Source organism: Buteo buteo, chromosome 9 (genome assembly GCF_964188355.1).
Source record: "Buteo buteo chromosome 9, bButBut1.hap1.1, whole genome shotgun sequence".
NCBI classification, from domain to species: domain Eukaryota; kingdom Metazoa; phylum Chordata; class Aves; order Accipitriformes; family Accipitridae; genus Buteo; species Buteo buteo.
Window position 1 is genome coordinate 37,902,171 of NC_134179.1, and position 17,725 is coordinate 37,919,895.

The 17,725-nt window shown below is 37.1% G+C and overlaps 1 protein-coding gene across 10 annotated transcripts in view; it reads left to right on the forward strand.

Moving 5' to 3' along the window:
* QKI (QKI, KH domain containing RNA binding) overlaps positions 1 to 17,725 on the forward strand; it is a 168,907-nt gene that overhangs the window by 136,147 nt on the left and 15,035 nt on the right. For all 10 annotated transcript variants that reach the window (XM_075036099.1, XM_075036105.1, XM_075036096.1 and 7 more), the window contains one exon: positions 15,909 to 15,996. In XM_075036099.1, coding sequence (XP_074892200.1) covers positions 15,909 to 15,996 — 88 coding nt within the window. The remainder of the gene's footprint in view (positions 1 to 15,908; positions 15,997 to 17,725) is intronic.

Sequence of the window (17,725 nt, forward strand, 5' to 3'; positions counted from 1 at the left end):
GCCAGGTTGTGTGTTGGGATAGGGGTATTTGATAATTACTGATAACTGAATCTGGGCTACATAGTATGATCTTGGTTTTGCAATACCTGGGAGCAAAGTGGGGGGAAAAGTGGAATTGCTACCTAATATTTCACTTAATTTTTTTAATGAAGGGTTTTCATAACCTGAAACCTATTGAGCAGTCAATAGTTATTTCATAACCTATTGAGCAGTCACACCAGAAACGTCCTTCTCTGGAGTGATTGAAGACATGCATCAGAGAGGTTATCTAACAGAAGATGCATCTTTTCTTTGAAGAATATTCTTTTACCTCATGAGCAGTGCAGAGAGAAACCTTATGGTTTTATTGCATAAAAGTATTACATATAAAGAAAATCTGGATAGAAGTCAAGTTACCTATTATGTTGTCTTAGGTAAAACTGAGTTGGACCTGCTAAGTTCTGAATCTGTTTCCAACTATGGTATGTTTTCATGAGATGTGATGAGCCTGTTTAACAGTTAGAAGCAAAAGTTCCTTTTCTTCTTCACTGCTGAATCCAACTTCAGACTTATTTTGTGGATGAATATAATAAAATAACACTTGTCAGGCCTTTCCATGAGTTGATTTTATTTGCTAAATGGTAGAAATGTAACCCACAAAATTTTCTGGTGATTTTTGAGAGGGGAATCACCTTGCTTGAATGTCTCACAAGCACCAGAGCACACAGAGGAAGCGTCAGGGGTATGGACACAGGAATACTGTGGTGGGGAAGAAGTCAGAAGCTGTGGAAAGTACTTGTTCCTGTGTTTAATTTGTTTTATTTCTAGGCTTCTTGGCTCCTGGTGGTCCAGGAATCCAGAGAATCAAAGAAATGTGCATTCTGCTAGACCAGTAGGGGTAGCAGCTGTTTCTTCTCAAGGCACTCCCCCTTTTCTGATAAACTCTCTTAAAGTATTTTTATCCATTCTCCATTTAATTTTGCTTCTGCTGGGGCATTGTTACAATGGCCTCTGATCTTTAGATTCCAACAGTTTGATTCTTTCTGCAATTCTTTTCACTTAGTCATTAACTGGTAAGCTTTTGGGAGCAGAAGCTATGCATGTGTATTGCTGGTATCTGAACTCCAGATCAGAATAGTGTTTGTATACTGTTATGCTAAAATTAACATTGAACTCAGAGGCATGAAAATAAAATGCATTATCCTAAGGTATAAAATTCTGGGCTAAAGAAAATCAGCAGTTCTCACTTAGGATAGTTCTGTAGAAGAATATAATACAGAAAAAGGAAAAAATATTAGGAAATTGATTTTTGTAGGGTCCTCACACTGTCAGATCATGTATTATTTTCAGTTTGTTAATGTGGAGCGTTGTAAGTATTGTATGTACTATTTAACTGGTATGGATTTAAAGTTGGTGGTCTAAGGTGTAAAAATGACTAGTACGGGATGATGATGTTTTAGAAGATATTTAAAATTAGGTTTTTCCCAGTGTTTTTGGAACATGGAGTGCAAATACCAAAGAAGCTCAAAGGTTTGCAAAACATGAATGTGTATAGATATTTGTAGTAGTAAGTAAATGGTTGAGATTGTAGCCTTTGTTTCTGATGAGGAAATCTGCAAATGGAGAAAGTGTACTTCACGTAGTTTAAGGTAACCACTAGAGGAGCCTGATTAGTACAGTTGGTCAAGGAAGCTATAATGGTATTCCTCCTCTGAAGGTCAACATCAAGAGAGAAGAAAATCAGGAAGGAGAATTATTGTAACTAAAGAGAAATGGGCAGAAACTGAGGAAAATAAAAAATAATATTGTAAAATAAAAAACAATGTTGTAGGAGAAAGAGGAATAACAAAAATGAAATGAAATATTTTAATATGAAAATAATTCAGTTCGTTGTCAGGTGGTGGGTTCCAGTTAGAAAAGAAAAATCTGTGCTTCTAGTTTGGAAATTAGACTGCTGGGCTTCATAATTAGCAAGACTAAGACTCTAATTCCACATGCAGCTGAGTCAATTGACAGCTCTGCACAGGGGAGGTCTCAGCTCCCCTCAATCTCTCCTCCCTTATGCTGGCACACATTTGAGCCTGCAGTGAGCTCTTTCAGTTTTGTAATCTGGCAGAAAACTATTGAGTTTTTTTAAAAAAAATTGTCTTGACAGATTAGCAGGTTGACATGGCTCAGTGATGGATACAGGAGAGCAACAGTGAGGAAAGAGTAGGATTGTGACCACCACCAGTTAAATTGGCTTAAAGTACCACAGGAGTGCCAGCTGAGAGGCCTTTTACATCTTCAAAAATAATTTTCGACTCCTTTGATAGCAGTGTAAAACCTCAGCCTAATTGTCCAGAACTAATTGGTAGTCTGGGAAAAAGTTTTAAGATAGCATTTTAATTTTTTACATTCTAGCGTTGGCTGTTGTATTTCCTAGGTAAACTTGCCTGAACGTGTTTCCTCTGAAATTATTCTCCATAAGTTTTCCATCTGATTGATTCCCATTCCATTCTCTGTTTGTTAAGGTCTCAGCTTTCTGAATTCAATCATGTGCAGATACACAGCAGCTTATTTCTACACATTCTGGAAAAAAATTCCATTCATTTTTCCATTTATTTGGATTGCTTCAGAATTGCCCTAGCTTTTTAGGCCTTTTGGACCTTTCTTGTCTATATTTCCATTGACTTAAGGAAAAGGACTTCTTTTGTCTCTTCCCACTGATGATGAGTAAATGAATATTCTTCAGTTACTCTCAGAGTCCAAAAATTTGCCTTCCTTTTTAGGTTTGCTTCTTAATATTTGAGCCACATCTTGTAACTGAAAGCTTTATTTGTACTTTTTCTGTTTTGATTTTTTGATTGGGGGTGTGGGGGGGGAGATGTATTTCTCTGTATAATTTTTACACGCATTAAAGGAGCTTTTTAATGCAAAATACTGTGTATAAGTATATAATCCATAAAGGTAGAGAATATGTGAATTTAGGTATTATTTTGAAATATTCATGAGATTCCAGAGTTCAGGAGATTAAGAGGGACTAAGGTGATTTATCCGATTGTAGAAAATGTATTTTAGGCTGCTTTTGCTTATGGGTTTGTACTTTGTCTACTGGAATATGAAATTATAATTCTACAGTCTCTGAAAGATAGTTTAATTGTATGCATTTCAAATATCTAAGTGGAAAGAGTTGGTTTCTCCTAATGATTGGATTAGAACAATAGGTGTTAAGAGAACCAGAATGTCTGAACAACGTTTAAACAGATTTATACAGAAAGATGTGAAAAACAATCAAGGATGAAGTCTAGAAGTGGGAGAGTTTTACATGTATAACAAGGACTCAAGGATCATTCTGAAAACAGGTGGAAATTGCCTATCAATATGCAGTTCACAATACAATATAGAGTGAGAGTGATGGGCAAGGCACTTGTAGTGAATGTTGTAGGAAGAAAGTAAGTTACCACTTGGAACAGTTTGGTGTTATTAGGGTGGATTTCCTTTTTTAATATTAACATTGCTTGTTCTCCGCAAAGTTGATAAAATAGCATTTGGCATTTAAGGGTAGTTGGAAGGCTACAAGGGAGATCCTATGTAGAAATATTGTAGGATTATCCTATCAGGAATGGTTTCCTGAGCATGACATGACAACATGGATCCAGGGTGGCTTGATGAATGCAGTTTGTTTCAGTTCAGGTACTCAGCTGCTTTGAAAATCAAAAAGGAAAACCATTAATACCAGTTTTGGTATAATATCTGATACAGAGACTGTAGCAAGCTGTTCAGATACAACACTATAAAATATGTGAAGATCAGCAACAAATAGAAGCGCAGAAATCTTTATTATTTCTGTCCTGATATATAGCCTTGAACTTGCAGTGAAATTTGATCAAATTTATACTGTGAGTCCTGCTAAATGGTTACTTAAGTGTAGTGTCTGTTTCTGCTGAGGAGGCAGATTTTTAAATTGGTGTGTAGAGCAGCAGGGAAGGATGGTGAAATTAATTATTTAAGATAGGCCTGATGCATACTTCTCTCATTCTAGGACAGAAAATTAGACTTAAAGAACTTAATTGTTTTGTCATGTAGGTTCATTTAATTATTATATAGAAAACATGCTAATTAGTCAATTCTGGTAAGATAGCGTTTTAGGACAGAAGAGGTGAAAAAGTCTGGTCAATAATTTCTTTGGGGACTTTCCAATAGGTTAACCAGTCCTTTATTTTGTCAAGTCTCTCACTGATACTCAGATACCTCATGATCCCAGTCCCTTCTGGAGAGAAGATGACATCTTTGTTACACTACAGTCTCTTTTCTGTATGTGAATTGTTGTTACCTATAATTGCTTGTGCGAGATACAGTTCTGAAACATGGCCCACATACAAAAATGGTAGATGCTGTTATTTATGCAAGGCATCTGAATAGTCTTGGGCGGGGAAAAAAAAAAATCAAAATTGTGTAGGTTTTGCCGTAGACTCCAGAAAACACTTCTGATGGAAACTGTGGTGGGTTTGGTTTTTCTTTGTTTGTTTGTTTTTTGGGGGTAGTTTGTTCTTGTTGTTGTTTTTTTTGTTTTGTTTGGGAGGGGGTGGGGGATAGTTTTTTAAATTTTTTAGGTTTTTTATATTTTTTTAATTGGACAACAACAGTTTCTCTAACTATGCTATATATAAAAATTGTTGAAATCCATATTTCTTGTGCAAATTGGTAAATGGAAAGTTATTTTTATTGCAAATGAGTAACCTTTTTTCAGAATATAAGTTGTTTTTTTAAAGCGCTAGTAATACTTTTAAAACTAAATTATTGTTATTGTTAATGTCTCCTAATTTTAATATTAAGTATTTATAATCTGCCCTTAAAACATATAGCAGAATAAAATTTTATATACGAAGTTGAATATCATGAGGAACTTCTTTTGTGTTACTATATTATGGAAAATGGGTGGTTCTTATTCGTCAAAATCTGGATGATAAAAACTGACCTTTAAGTATGTGATAAATTCCCGAAGCCAAAGAGGTGAATATCTTGAAACAAGAAGCTGGTTTAATTTTCTTTAACACAATCAGTGGGTCTTACTCCAGCTTCAAGTTCATTTTTTTTTTCCAAGAACTATAATGAATAATTAAAGTAAGACTTGTGTATGTTTGAATTATTCTGGATGATTACACTGGAAAATTATGTGACTGCATTAAAATAAAAAAGTCAAATTATTATCACTTCTGGTATTCTGGAGTAGTTACAAGAAACTGAAGTATGGTGCATGAGTTTTAATGATTTACTAAGAATCCACTAATCTTTTGTAACTAAAGTTGCTAAGATTGAAGGAGTTTATTACAAAATGAAAATCCGTTGCATGTATATTTTTCTGCAATACTTACAAATTCAAAAGTCTTTTGGCTCAATGTATGAGACTTGGCCTTATAAGGCTTCTAAAATTATTTTTCGTGCTAAATTTGTGTTATGTAGAAATAAAATGATGCTACATACTGATAGAAGAAACTTTCCTGCCTTCCCTTGGCTCCTACGTGACAGCACGAGTAACCGTGCAGGGCTGGCTGGGGTCCACGCCGCCTTTTGTCGGTCTGTCGTCAGACGAGCGCTTTAATAATAGCTGATGCTCTCACCTGACGCGCAACTCGCGGTACGCATGTAGGGCTGCTCCTCGGCAGCACAGGCTCCCGGCGGCTGCCTTCAGCGGCCAGAATCGCTCGCCTTTCGTTCTCGGGGCAGGCGGGGGGTTACGGGGCCGGCGAGATGGGCGCGGGTTACGGCTCCGTGCGTGAGTCGGGGCGTGTGGTGGGCCCGCGGTGCGGGTCCCTGGGGAAGAAGAGGCTCTCCTCAAAGGCCCTTTGTGCCAGCCTCTGCCAGGCAGCGCCCAGTTCTCCCTCCTGCCTCTGGAAAATGAGCATTGGCTGGTCTCTAAAAGCTGAAAAGAAAGCTCAATAAATAGCAAAGAAAGCCTTCTCCCTAGCAACACGCTGCCTTGAGCAGCTTGAGCCTTCAAACGGAAGGTCATATGATTGACATATTTGTCCCCTAAAGAGAGTGCACACAATTCGTTTTTTCACTTCTCTGTATTTTTAAGCTGTGTGAAAGCGGGTTTTAGCCAGCCGCACAAGAGAGGAGACTAGCCAGTTGGAATACTACCACCTCCTCCTTTTGGACTTCATCAGCTCTGAGAGTTCAAGAAGAACAGGGGAAGCATCTGTTTAGAGTACCAGTAAAATGCACGTAAGACATAGATGTGATGATATATTCAACAGAGCTATGGGTTGCTCGTATACTTGTAAGCAGCTGGAAGCAATTGTGAGCTTTTAGTACTCATTCACTTTTTAGCAGCTGTGGAGAATCACTGAAAGTACATACTTTTAAACTTCCAATGTTGTGTTTCCTCAGTTGGACTAGAAATTTAAAACTTAGGTCAGTTGAATTCTGGGGCATCTTACATTAAAAAAAATAATAATATTTAGATGGTAGCTTTATACAGAGTTCTAAATTAAACGGTCATTAGACAACTCCACATTAGGGGTTGTGTGTGCAGAAAGAGGCAGCGTCAACAACACTGTGCCTTGGCACTTTTATTTTGAAAATAAAACCATTTATGCAAATGTTTTACAAAAGGGAATGTAGGTGAAATGCAGAAACAATTCTTCTAATCACATTTAGCTCTCAGGAGTCTTGTTGAAAATTTGACTACAGCCTAAGAAGCTATTGGAAGACCACTGGTCCCTGAATACTAACATTTTATAATTGGATAAGCCTAAACATTCATGGTTTTGCTCTGTGTTGTAATACATGACTTTATTTTAAGTAGTCAATATTACCTTTTCAGGACATCTCAAGTTGAAGATAAAAATGTCTTAAAAGTTACTACTGCAGCCTGAATTCCCATGTGGTAGTCTGCATCCCTAAATCCTGTGTTTAATGAAACACATAAGAGAAGGTACATTTGAAAGATGTGTGCCAATTCAGAGCAAAAGTCTTTGTACTCCTTGTCACCAGCAGTTAGTTTTCCTTTGTTAGTCTAAAGAGACAGATTTCTCACGTTCTTTCTAGGTTACTAAATTTGATATGAAAAGCCATTTTTCTTAATTTTGTTTTATTTCTGTGTGGAAACAGATTAAAAACATAATGGACATAGTTTCCATATGAAAACATGGGGTCATATTTCAATACCATTTGGAGAATGAAAGGCTTTATGTACTAAAACATTAGCATAGTTGGAAACAAAATTAGCTGGCACTGGTAGTATTTGCAACAAAATACTAGTTTTGAAACCCCTTAATGGGGTTGGGTTCGTTGTGTGTTGTGTCCTGTCCCATGCCTACCCCCCTCCCCCCAATATCTTGAGTTCACTGTCTTTGCACTTAAGGGAAATTTACAGCCATTCAGAGTGTATAAACTTAAACTTTGAATAGAAATCTCCTGGGATGACAGAGGAAAAATAAATGGTACAGGTCAGGCCAGAGTTATCTACAAGTATTTTAATTCATCATTCCATTGTTATGTTTCTAACAATGGCCTCTAATCTGTACCTATTAGAACAACCACCTTGATCGTAGTACTTGTGTAGCTTAAGTTGATTAAATTATTTTTATAATTAACTTAAAACTCAGGATGGTTTAAAGCACTTGTCCCGATATAAGTGGAGTGTGTCAATGCAGTCTCAAAGTGTTTTGGCACCGTTCAGTCTGTTCAAAAGGCTACCGCTGGAAAAAAGACCTGCATAATATAGGTTGTGTTTGATTTCTGCTCTGTTCTGATTCCTAGATGTTTGTGGTACCCCAGATGCTGCTGGTAGAGCCGTATGTGGGCAATTTGTAGCAGACGCTAGCCCAGTAGTATCTCATTCAGTGTGCTTATGGTTTAGCTCCTGCTTTCAGAATTAAACTAATCAGTGAGGAGGAATTTTGAATGTTTAGCATTCCAAAATCAGAAATACCAAAACCAAAGTGTTTAGCTCTGAAAGTTTTTTAACTGGGCTTGCACATTGCTAAAAATAGATCTAATGCATTAGATTGCATTATCGATAGTTATTTCATTTGAATCTTAATACAAATGTTAGCAAAAGTCTATGCTAACAAGTAAATCTTGTATTTCAGTATAATTCTGTCTTTTTCAAAACATTTTAGAAGGTACTGTATAAATGTTCTTTTTCTTTTAGGGTTTTGGAGGGGTTGGTGTATATATATGTTGTGAAAGAGGCATTCCTATTCTGGAGCTTTATGAATTGCTGAAGCTGTTCTGTATGGTGTATAGAGATTCTTGTCACTGATTTTATTAACACCATTAAAAGGTTGAGGCGTGAGCGAAAGAGGAATAATAATTTTTAAAAAAAGGCTAAAAAAAAGCAAATTCTGGAATGAAGTATTTTTGAGTGTCTAATATCACTGACCCAAGGGACCTTATTTCCTTGAAAGCCCAAAACCCTGTGATTTAAAGACAAGCCCATCACATCTGTCCTAAAGAAATGTTGGGACAGATGTAAAAATCTGTTAAGGTCAAGCAGAATGCTACTGGTGATTCCCCCTCCCCCACAATATATTAGCAACTAGAACCCAGAGGGTATATGGTGGAGCAAACGTGTGACTTTCACTGATGCTGTATTTCAGTCTGGCTTATAAAATGCACTACATGCTGATTTTCTGTACCTTATCTGTATTTTCTTCTTGCAGAAATGGAAGGTGGGGGAGGGAGGGCATAAGGACTCTCGAAAATATTACTGGTAAGCCAAGTATCATGATTAAACAGGGATATGTCAGATAAGATGATGGGAGGTGTAAAAAGATACGCTGCCTTTTCCCCCTAGTGTATCTTTAACATTATGACCAATGAATTTGTCAAGTGAAACAGCACAGTCTTCTTTGCATATCATTTGAACTGAGAGCTTGCTTTGAAGAAGATAAGCAGACTATGTTGCCCAGAAGAAATAATGATGCTAATTTATCTTTGCCTGTCCTCATAGACATAGCAGTGTGCATCGGTGTTGAAAAGGAAATAGAGAAATAACTGAGCTGTAGCTTGCCACCTATTCAATGCCACAGCGTTGTTGATGGCATACAGGGCTCTAAGAAATATGGCTGGTCTTAAAGTAGTGATTTATTTTACTTTGTCTCAAAAGTATTTTGAAAATTTTCCTCCGATATAAGAATAGCTGCCAAATTATTCCAGAAAAGACCTCCTCGGCAAATTCTTCTCAGCATGAACAAAGCTATGTTGTAGGCTTTCTGCTCCGTCACCATCAGGCATGTGTAATCAGGGATGAGAAAGTCTAAGTAACACATGTTTACCAACAACTTCTAACTATCAATATTTACATTCTGGGCATGGGAAACTTGGGAGTCTTCGTCAAATATTTTGAGGAGAAGGGATGATGGGATGTTTTCCTTAACACAGAGTAATAGAGTAGCTTACCAGAAGTAAAAGCCTTTACAAAAGTGAAATCTGATGTCTTGCAGTAGGTAATTGATTAATAGTTTAAGTATTCACATTCAGATTCTTTTAAAAAGCTCTTTTCTTTGTGTTTTACATCTAGTGTCGTCATCTTGCCTAGGATTTCATTGCCATAGATACTTCAGTCTTTTAACAACTTAGATATAAAAAAAAGAACTTCCAAACATAGAATAGATTTTAAGTGTGTATACCTTAGCTTCAAGAATTCCAATGTGTTCTAGCCTATGATCTTTTATAATACATTTCACTATATATTGATGTCTGAGATCTGTTTTTTGGTTTAATACGTGTATGTCTAGGAATTTGTAGTATATTGTTTGTGAGGTTTTTTTGTTTATAAATTATGAATGGAAGGTTTTTGTCCCTGAATGGAGACATTCATGTGTAAAGGCTCTTTGACTGGCGCATGGTATGTTAGGAATACTTACTGATCTACAAGTGAATTGCAGTGGAACATTTTTCTTTGTCAGGGAGATAAAAGCATTCTAGAGCCTGGAGAGTCCAGGGAGTGTCACAGCACAAGCCTCCAAGCTGCAGCTGTGCGGCTGTGTAGCAGCTGAGGACTGGAGGAAGGCAGGGTGACAGACCCCTGAGGGGCTGCAGTGCCTCCTGGACAAGAAGGCTAAGATCAGTAACACTAAAATAGTTCAGTGGTGCTGTTGTGTTTTACCAAAGTTCATATTAAATTAATAAATTGCAGGTGGCTTATACTATACAGATAGGCAGTTTAAAGAATAATGAAAGTCTTTGTATTTAATATATGTATTTCCAGAGATACGGTAGTAGGAAAGTTAAGTTTATTGTAAGTAGCAACTGTAAATGACTTTTCTATTTGAGGAAGAGTTCTAAGTATCTATTCTTGTTCATTAGTATAGGGTTCTTCCGTAACTGCCGAGTTCTCTGCCCTTCTGTTTGGAGCATGTGTACAATTATTTAATGCCTTACCTGTGTACTAAAAAATACAGTGTGTTATTGGAAAAATTCTCTACCTGAAGTTAATGTGGAGAAAAGCATATGGACTGGGACAAAATGTGGTAACTGGAAGAGGTCTCTCCAGGGGTGGCAGGAAAGGTGCCAAGCTGCTGTGGAGTATTGCTGTTTCACCGGAGGTGGTGTGGGGCAGGCAGGTAGTCCGCATGAATCCATCGTTGTGCTTCACCATCGTTTCCTCTTCCCACTTGCTTCTCCTGCTCTGAACCTGAAAGGATAGCCCTGGAACAGCTTATAAAGGACTGCTCCCTTAACCAGAGCCAGACTTGGCTGTATTTGGGGCAAGATAAAACTGTCTGCAGCCTTTCCTAGAGTTGGGCTCAGTTCAGTTCATGAGAATTCAGCTGAAGTGCAGGGATGCGTGACAGGATTGAAAAAATGTCGTCCAGAATGCATGATATTTGGAAGCTAGACTGTCAATGAAGGTCACTAACACCACCTAAATAAGTGTATCTGTATTATTATGAATGTAGGAAAAAAGTATATTTGTTATATTTTCCAAAGCAGTTACTTTAAAAGGAAAATGGGCATTATACAGGGAAAGTATATATGTTTGTACAGAAGTGCTGAAAGCCTTCCCTGCCAGCGTTGGTAATAATGAGAATCAGAGTACGTTCTGAGACTTAGCTGGGTAAGACTGTGAGGCTCAAGGAGCTTTATCAGGATAAGGTATCCCTGCTATCATACAAGTGAGGGGATCGTTTGGTTTGTGAATTAACTCAGCAGCAGTCCCCTTCCATGTGGGTCCGTTTGGGTCCAGCAGCAGTATGGCAGGGCAGTATGGGCACGGACTGGCTCCACTGGGTGTTACCTTGTGGATCTCTGCTCCGTACTAAACGTTGCTACTTGATCCTTCATTTTTTTTTTTTAAGATAGTATCTGTCTTTCCTTCTCTACTGTAATTTGTTATGGGCTTCTCAGAGTTGACTACACAGAATCTAACAGTCTACCTGTCACCTCTGAAGACTGTTGTCATCTTCTGAAGTCCATAATTGACATAGCACAGTGAATGTGCTTCCGTTTGGGGTCTGTATGCCTGTCTGTCTTCAGCCTTGATACCGTATCTGTCTAGTGTGTCTGTTTTATGTATAAATAAGAAGTTAAACCCTATGATACTCTTAAGGGCGTACTGTATGCATATGAGAATCAGAGGCATTTAAGTGCCTAATAATAATTTCAGAAGCATTAGTTAAACAAAAGTATTCTCTGAGGATCTTGGGGTATCTGAGGTTGAACTGTAGCTTGAACATTGATAATGAAAAGAAATTGTTAAAAAAATTAAATGGAGTGCTTTATCTGAGCTCCCTATTCCATGACATGAAACAAGCCCTTACTCATAGCAGTTTACTACATAACTGCATTCCTTTTTTTTTTTTTTTTTTAACACAGTATTTCCCAATGTAGGAGATGGAATTGTGGTTTTAGCTGGGCATCGCTGCGGTCAGCATTGTGTATTCCATTTGAAATCGTTTTATTTTGGGAAGTGTTTCTCCAGAGACTTCACGTAGGTGGGCGGCACTTGTAGTTGTTACTAGCGTTTTGACCCTTGTGACTGTAATTCCTACTCTGATGAAGATTAGAAAACAAGTTACTTAAAATGATAGTGACCACTATCATTTGGTCTCCTTCAGGTGTTTTGATTGCTGGCCCAAGTAGAGCTGAGGTACTGTGAGGAGTACTGGCCGTGTGTTCGCAGTACGGCAACCGCTGCTGTCTGCGCACAGTTGGCTTTGTTAGGATTTACTGCTTGCATCTCTTCAGTATTTGTATTCAGAGAGCAGCTGCAAGTGCTTACGTTTAAGGAATTATGTTTCAAGATAGCATTTAAGGTTTTTTCTTAATCTGCATGTTATATTGTACATGAGAAATACAAGGAAAGCACTGGAGATTTAAGAGGATGAGAGGTTTGAGTCAATCACTTGAGCTTCAACTTAGTAATGCAAATCTGGCTTTAAGTGACCTTATTGATGTTTGCTCAAAGTAGCTTCCTTTTGGTACAAATGACTGAGCTTTGTTGTAGGTATTGTACAGGTAATGTACTGTCCCTTTAGAGATTGCCTTTGTGTCCCTGATGCAACCTCTCTTTGCTTGAACAGAGAGCGCCTGCAGACATGCCTGGAGCTAAGATAGATTGCAGCGGTGTGCCTCATTTCATCAGCTGTCAGCAACCGAGAGAGGATAGGGCAGGCAAAGACATGTGCCCATCGCTCCAGCCCAGCTCTTGGAAATTTGAGGGCTTGGCTGTTGGCGAAGGATGCTCAAGCGGAGAGCTCGATGCCGGAGAAGGAAGGACGGGAGAGCGTATTGAAAGGGTCCTGGCCGCTTCTGTGACTGAGCCCTTGGAGGGAGCGGGCGAGGGGCTGCTGCAGGTTTAGGGGCTGAGGGGGGAGCAGGAGTGGGAGCGGCACTGCCGGGGGGTGCCATTCGTGCCAGGCACCCGTGTCTGGAGGAGATGGTATTGTGTAACGAACAGTGCCATCTTCTGGGAGGAGCGGGAACGATGACCTTGTGGTCTGCTGAAAGAGGGTTTTTAAGTGGTTTTATGTTTGTTTGTTTGGGGGTGGGTTGGTTGGTTGGTTTGGGTCGGGTTTTTTTTTCTCTCTAATAAATGCTTTGAAAAACAAAATACCAGAAGTTGAAAGATAGCGTTAATGTCTAGTAATGCAAGTCCACATCTTACACCTGTGAATTATCACCGATACGGTCTTTAAGGAGAAGTTTTAAACAATGTTTTGGAGTCTGTCTAAAAGAACAAAAGTTTATCAGCTGCTGAGCAGTACTCCAGAGAAGTAAATCTCAAAAATAAAGTTAAGCAGTTGGTCTGCTTTGTATGCCGAAGTCCATTAGTATTTTTGTAAACATACTTTGTAAAACCTAAATAATTGCAACATCTTTTCTCATAGGAAGCATAGTGACCTATAGGCAAATGTTAGAGATCCAAAGTAAGAATGATTACTTTGTCTTTTATTGCTTTTAAGTTGTTTTAATGCCTCCTTTTCGGGATGTCAGAAGGGAAAAAAATGTTTTCTGTCTTAAAATTAGTATCCTATAAATAGTTACATTTGGGAAGTATTCACTGTGGTGCAAAATCTGGGATTAGAGTTACTAAAATTATCCTAGCAAGTGGAATGTAAGATTCAGCATTTACTGAGACTCATTAATGGTGCCAGATCAATCACCTGAACTCTTATTTGGAGGAAGTGAGCAATTTTAGTAACATTAATGGAACTATATGGGAGATGCAGGTGACATTGTGAGGAGGGTTTGGGGTTTTTTACACAGTTTCAATTAAATAAATAAATAAAGGAGCCCAAGCAAAAAGCCAATAACAAAATATAACCATTACGGGGGAGGGGAGAAGAGGAATCAATGTGTTAAAAATCTTTATTACTGAAATAAATTAGATAAGGTGTATCCAAAATGACAAGAATTTGTGAGCTCTGGATAGGCTGATAGATTTGGAATTGGGTTTATTGCATCATAATTGTCTAGGCAATTTACCAGTAAAGATGCAAAGGAATAATAGTTTCTAAAAACAAATACATTGCTTTTGCATGTAAATTGTAAGTCTGAATGTCTCACATTAAGCATGCTATAATCAGGACATTTTGTATTCCAGAGGGTCTCATTTTAATGACTATGGAGTCTGAGGTTTCTGGATAGTACAGTACTTAACTGTACAATTAATTTGTAGTTAAAATGGTAATTGAATGTGTATTTACTTTTTCAATATTAGTGTTAACTTGGTCTGTCACACAGTACTTAACATATAAAGAAAATGTCTAACTTTCAGTACATTCTGAATGTTTAACAACATAAATTGTTACTGTGTATAATCTTTGCGTTTATGCAAGTTCTCAATATCAGAGTTAGGACTTTCATTTCTGACATCTGAAAGTAATTTAGTGTTGACCCATCTTACTGTGTTGCTTTTAAGTTGTTGACAAAAATCAGATGTTAAAGTTTCCATTGCAATGGGTGGTGGTCCGTGAGCATACCTCACGCCAAGTACTATAGTTGCTTAGATACAATTTTAAAACTTTTTTTGTCATGTAGTTTAGTAAATTACTTCTCTGTAGTTTGGGAGTAAAGTATGTATAACAATATTTTGCTGCAAACTAGCCTGAAAAAATATTTTCCTGTACATTTGGAACACTGTGTGTAGATAATCCTATTAACTCTTACCTAGTTTGAGATGGATGTTTCACTGGTGCAGTGCTGTAATGGACACAGTTATTTAATAGAATTTTTTTGGCTATGGGTGGTGATTGCTATTCTTTGTGGCTTTTAATTCTGTTTTTTTTGTAATCACTCATGCTCTTGGAAGTCCTAGTTCAAACCATTTGTAAGAGTTGTAGTTTAAGACAGGTGAACAACTCTCTCTGAAATCAGACTTTAAGATTTTCAAAGTGGATGGCACAGTATATTATTATCCAGGTTCCCATTAACTTGAAAAATGCTGTTCCAAATATCTGGAAAACATTCTGTGAATAGACAAGTAAAAATACAAGAAACCCTGTTTAGCAAAGGAGGAATGCAATGCAGATGACACTGAAGCTGCCCTCTTTTCCATCTGACTGAGAATTTCAGCAGTGGCATTCAATACAAGAAGCAAGGTGGTAACTTAATATCAAAGTAGATGCTGACCCACCTCTCTTGGGTTTCCTATATCACAATCTTGTTTTCTGCTTGATAGGATGTAGACTAAACAAATAGTAATATTTCTGGAAAGACAGATGAGAAGATGTCTGGTCTTAAAACAAAAATTGGACTAACTAGAAATATTTTTGTTACTAACTGAAAGAGTGAGCTTTTGCACTGAATGCTTGCGTAATGTTTATGCAAGCTGCAGGATATCAATGGAGTAGATAACTTCAGGGAAGTAATTTATATTGAAGCAAAACCAAGAATAATGTATACTATGTAAATAGTAGTTATATCAGAATCAGAATACATCTGCATGTGCCAGAATTATGAATTCTATCTTACAGCAGTTGTTGATGTCCTGTTTGGAAAGCTACTTGAAGTTTGTTGTTTATTTTTTGTTTGTGGCTGCCCCCCACCCTGTAGTCAGTATCAACTACAGTGGAGCAAGTTACAATAAATTGAAGTTGCTTAAAATTTGTGGTGTCTATTCTTCCTCTAGCCCAATAATACAATTTTTTAAAAGATCCCTTTAGGGGTACATGAAAATGTTTACTAAAACTTGAGAAAAAATTTCCTTAAACAGTTTCTATCAAACATGACTTAGACTTAACCCTATTTTAATAATTTATGGTATGAGCCTTTTTCAAAACTCTTGTTAAGATATTTGTCAACACCACTTAATGATAGACAACAGGCAACTTGCACTTAAGGAAAGTTGATGAAGCTTACTGTTTTTGTGACTAATGGTAAGCAGGTACTTTGCTTGGTTAAAACTTGATGGCATTTTATTCTAGGTCCCTTAGATCTTGTGCACTAGTGAATTAATAAGCCTGACTTTCTTCCCATCTTCTCACACGCAGGCAGAAGGAGAAGACAGCCTTAAAAAGATGCAGCTGATGGAGCTTGCAATTCTGAATGGCACCTACAGAGATGCCAACATCAAATCACGTAAGCATGTCATAAGCTCGAGGGTCAATGCTGTAGTAATGTTTGCAGGTTTTGATTCCTAAAGCTACTTTTTGGAAAATGTACAGTAGCAACTGTGTTGGAGAATGAAAGGCAGTAAAAACCCAACAAAACAGCAGGTAGCTGTTGCAAAAGATCAATTTTCTGGAGATAAGTTATGTCAGTTATGGGTTTTTTTGTTTGTTCTCCCCCCCCCCCCCTTTTTTTTTTTTTTAAAACAGTATGTCTGGGTTGAAATAATTACAAATACATAGTTTAAAAAAATTCAACCCTTAAGCCAGATTTTTCTATTTTACAGTCATTTTTTCCTTGATTCATATAAAGGACAATTGACTCCTTTTCAATTTTATTTTTAGAGATTTAATTTGAAAATGTTACAGATGTTCAGGATACTGTGAATACATTTTTCTGTATTATATTCCTTCCTTTCATCTTGCTTGCATGTGTCCCCCCAATGTTATGTTTTCCAACAATTCATCAACCGATTTCACAGCTGAGTTCACAGGGATCAGTAATGTAATGAGCCATTTTTACGATTTCTTCCATTACATTTGTGTGAAAATGCTTTTGCAAACGCATGTATGCACAGGTTTACACTTGAAAATTAATTACACACACCTACTAATGAAAGCATATAGCTATTATGTGTGATACAAATTATTTGCTCTAGTTGAAAATCTGATTTCTCCTCCTGAAAATGTAGTTGCTGATACTGTTCCAAAGTAAATTTGAGCTGTAGCTGTGATACAGATGTCAAATGTAAGCACAGTTAAATCAGTCTTTTCACTAAGGGCCTACTGATATTTGCAAATTTGTTTCTCCACACAGTCACCATTTCAATGTTGAATATGTTTAAAGGTTGGAATGCAGTTAGGTCAGTTTGAGAGTGCTTACACCAGTGTAATTATTCTGATTTGAAAAGAGACATAAGCAAGGGTTTTTACTACTACAATGGTAGTGGTAAATCTTTCAGCCCTAATGAACACTGTAATATTTAAAGCTAGATCAGTTTTAAATATATTTTAGTCTCTAAATTATTGCAAATTTATGAGTAAAATAGCTTTCAGATTAGCTTAAATTGATGCCAGCTGTTGCATAGAAACCTTTATATTAATTTGAGCAATTTCTTTGTCTGATCTATTCCCATTGGTCTATTGTATCAGTATAAGTGGGAAGATGGATTTATTTTTTTCATTTTTGACTAGAGATTTCCACACTAATATTCACTTTTTGATAATAAGACAATTTCACTGTTCACGTTATGATTTTACTGAAAACTTGAAGCTGTAGAAGCCATACTAGTTTATTTCCATTTGAGAAAGGAAATGAAAATGTTTGAGAGTTTTTTAATTACACATTCAGTCTGAGCACTTTTGTTTAAAAAATAAAAATCATTAAAAAGCCACAGAAATCTCAAATCTGAAAAACTTCCACCATATTTTCTGTTTTCAGACCACCTGTAAGTTAATTAAATCAATGTAGATCAACCCTAGTGCATAGAAATCTATAAATTATGTCCATTTAGGATTGACTGTTACCAGCTGATGTGTTAGTGTTTGAGAAGTTGTTCATCTCGTGTGCCAACAGGCTTCAAATAACATTTAATGAAGTGTGCTAGCACTGTTTAAAAAAAACCCCCAAAGCACGTATTTTCTTTAACCCAAGCCAGGCCATAGTGAACTTCTGATACAACGGAAGTATTTTATTTTGG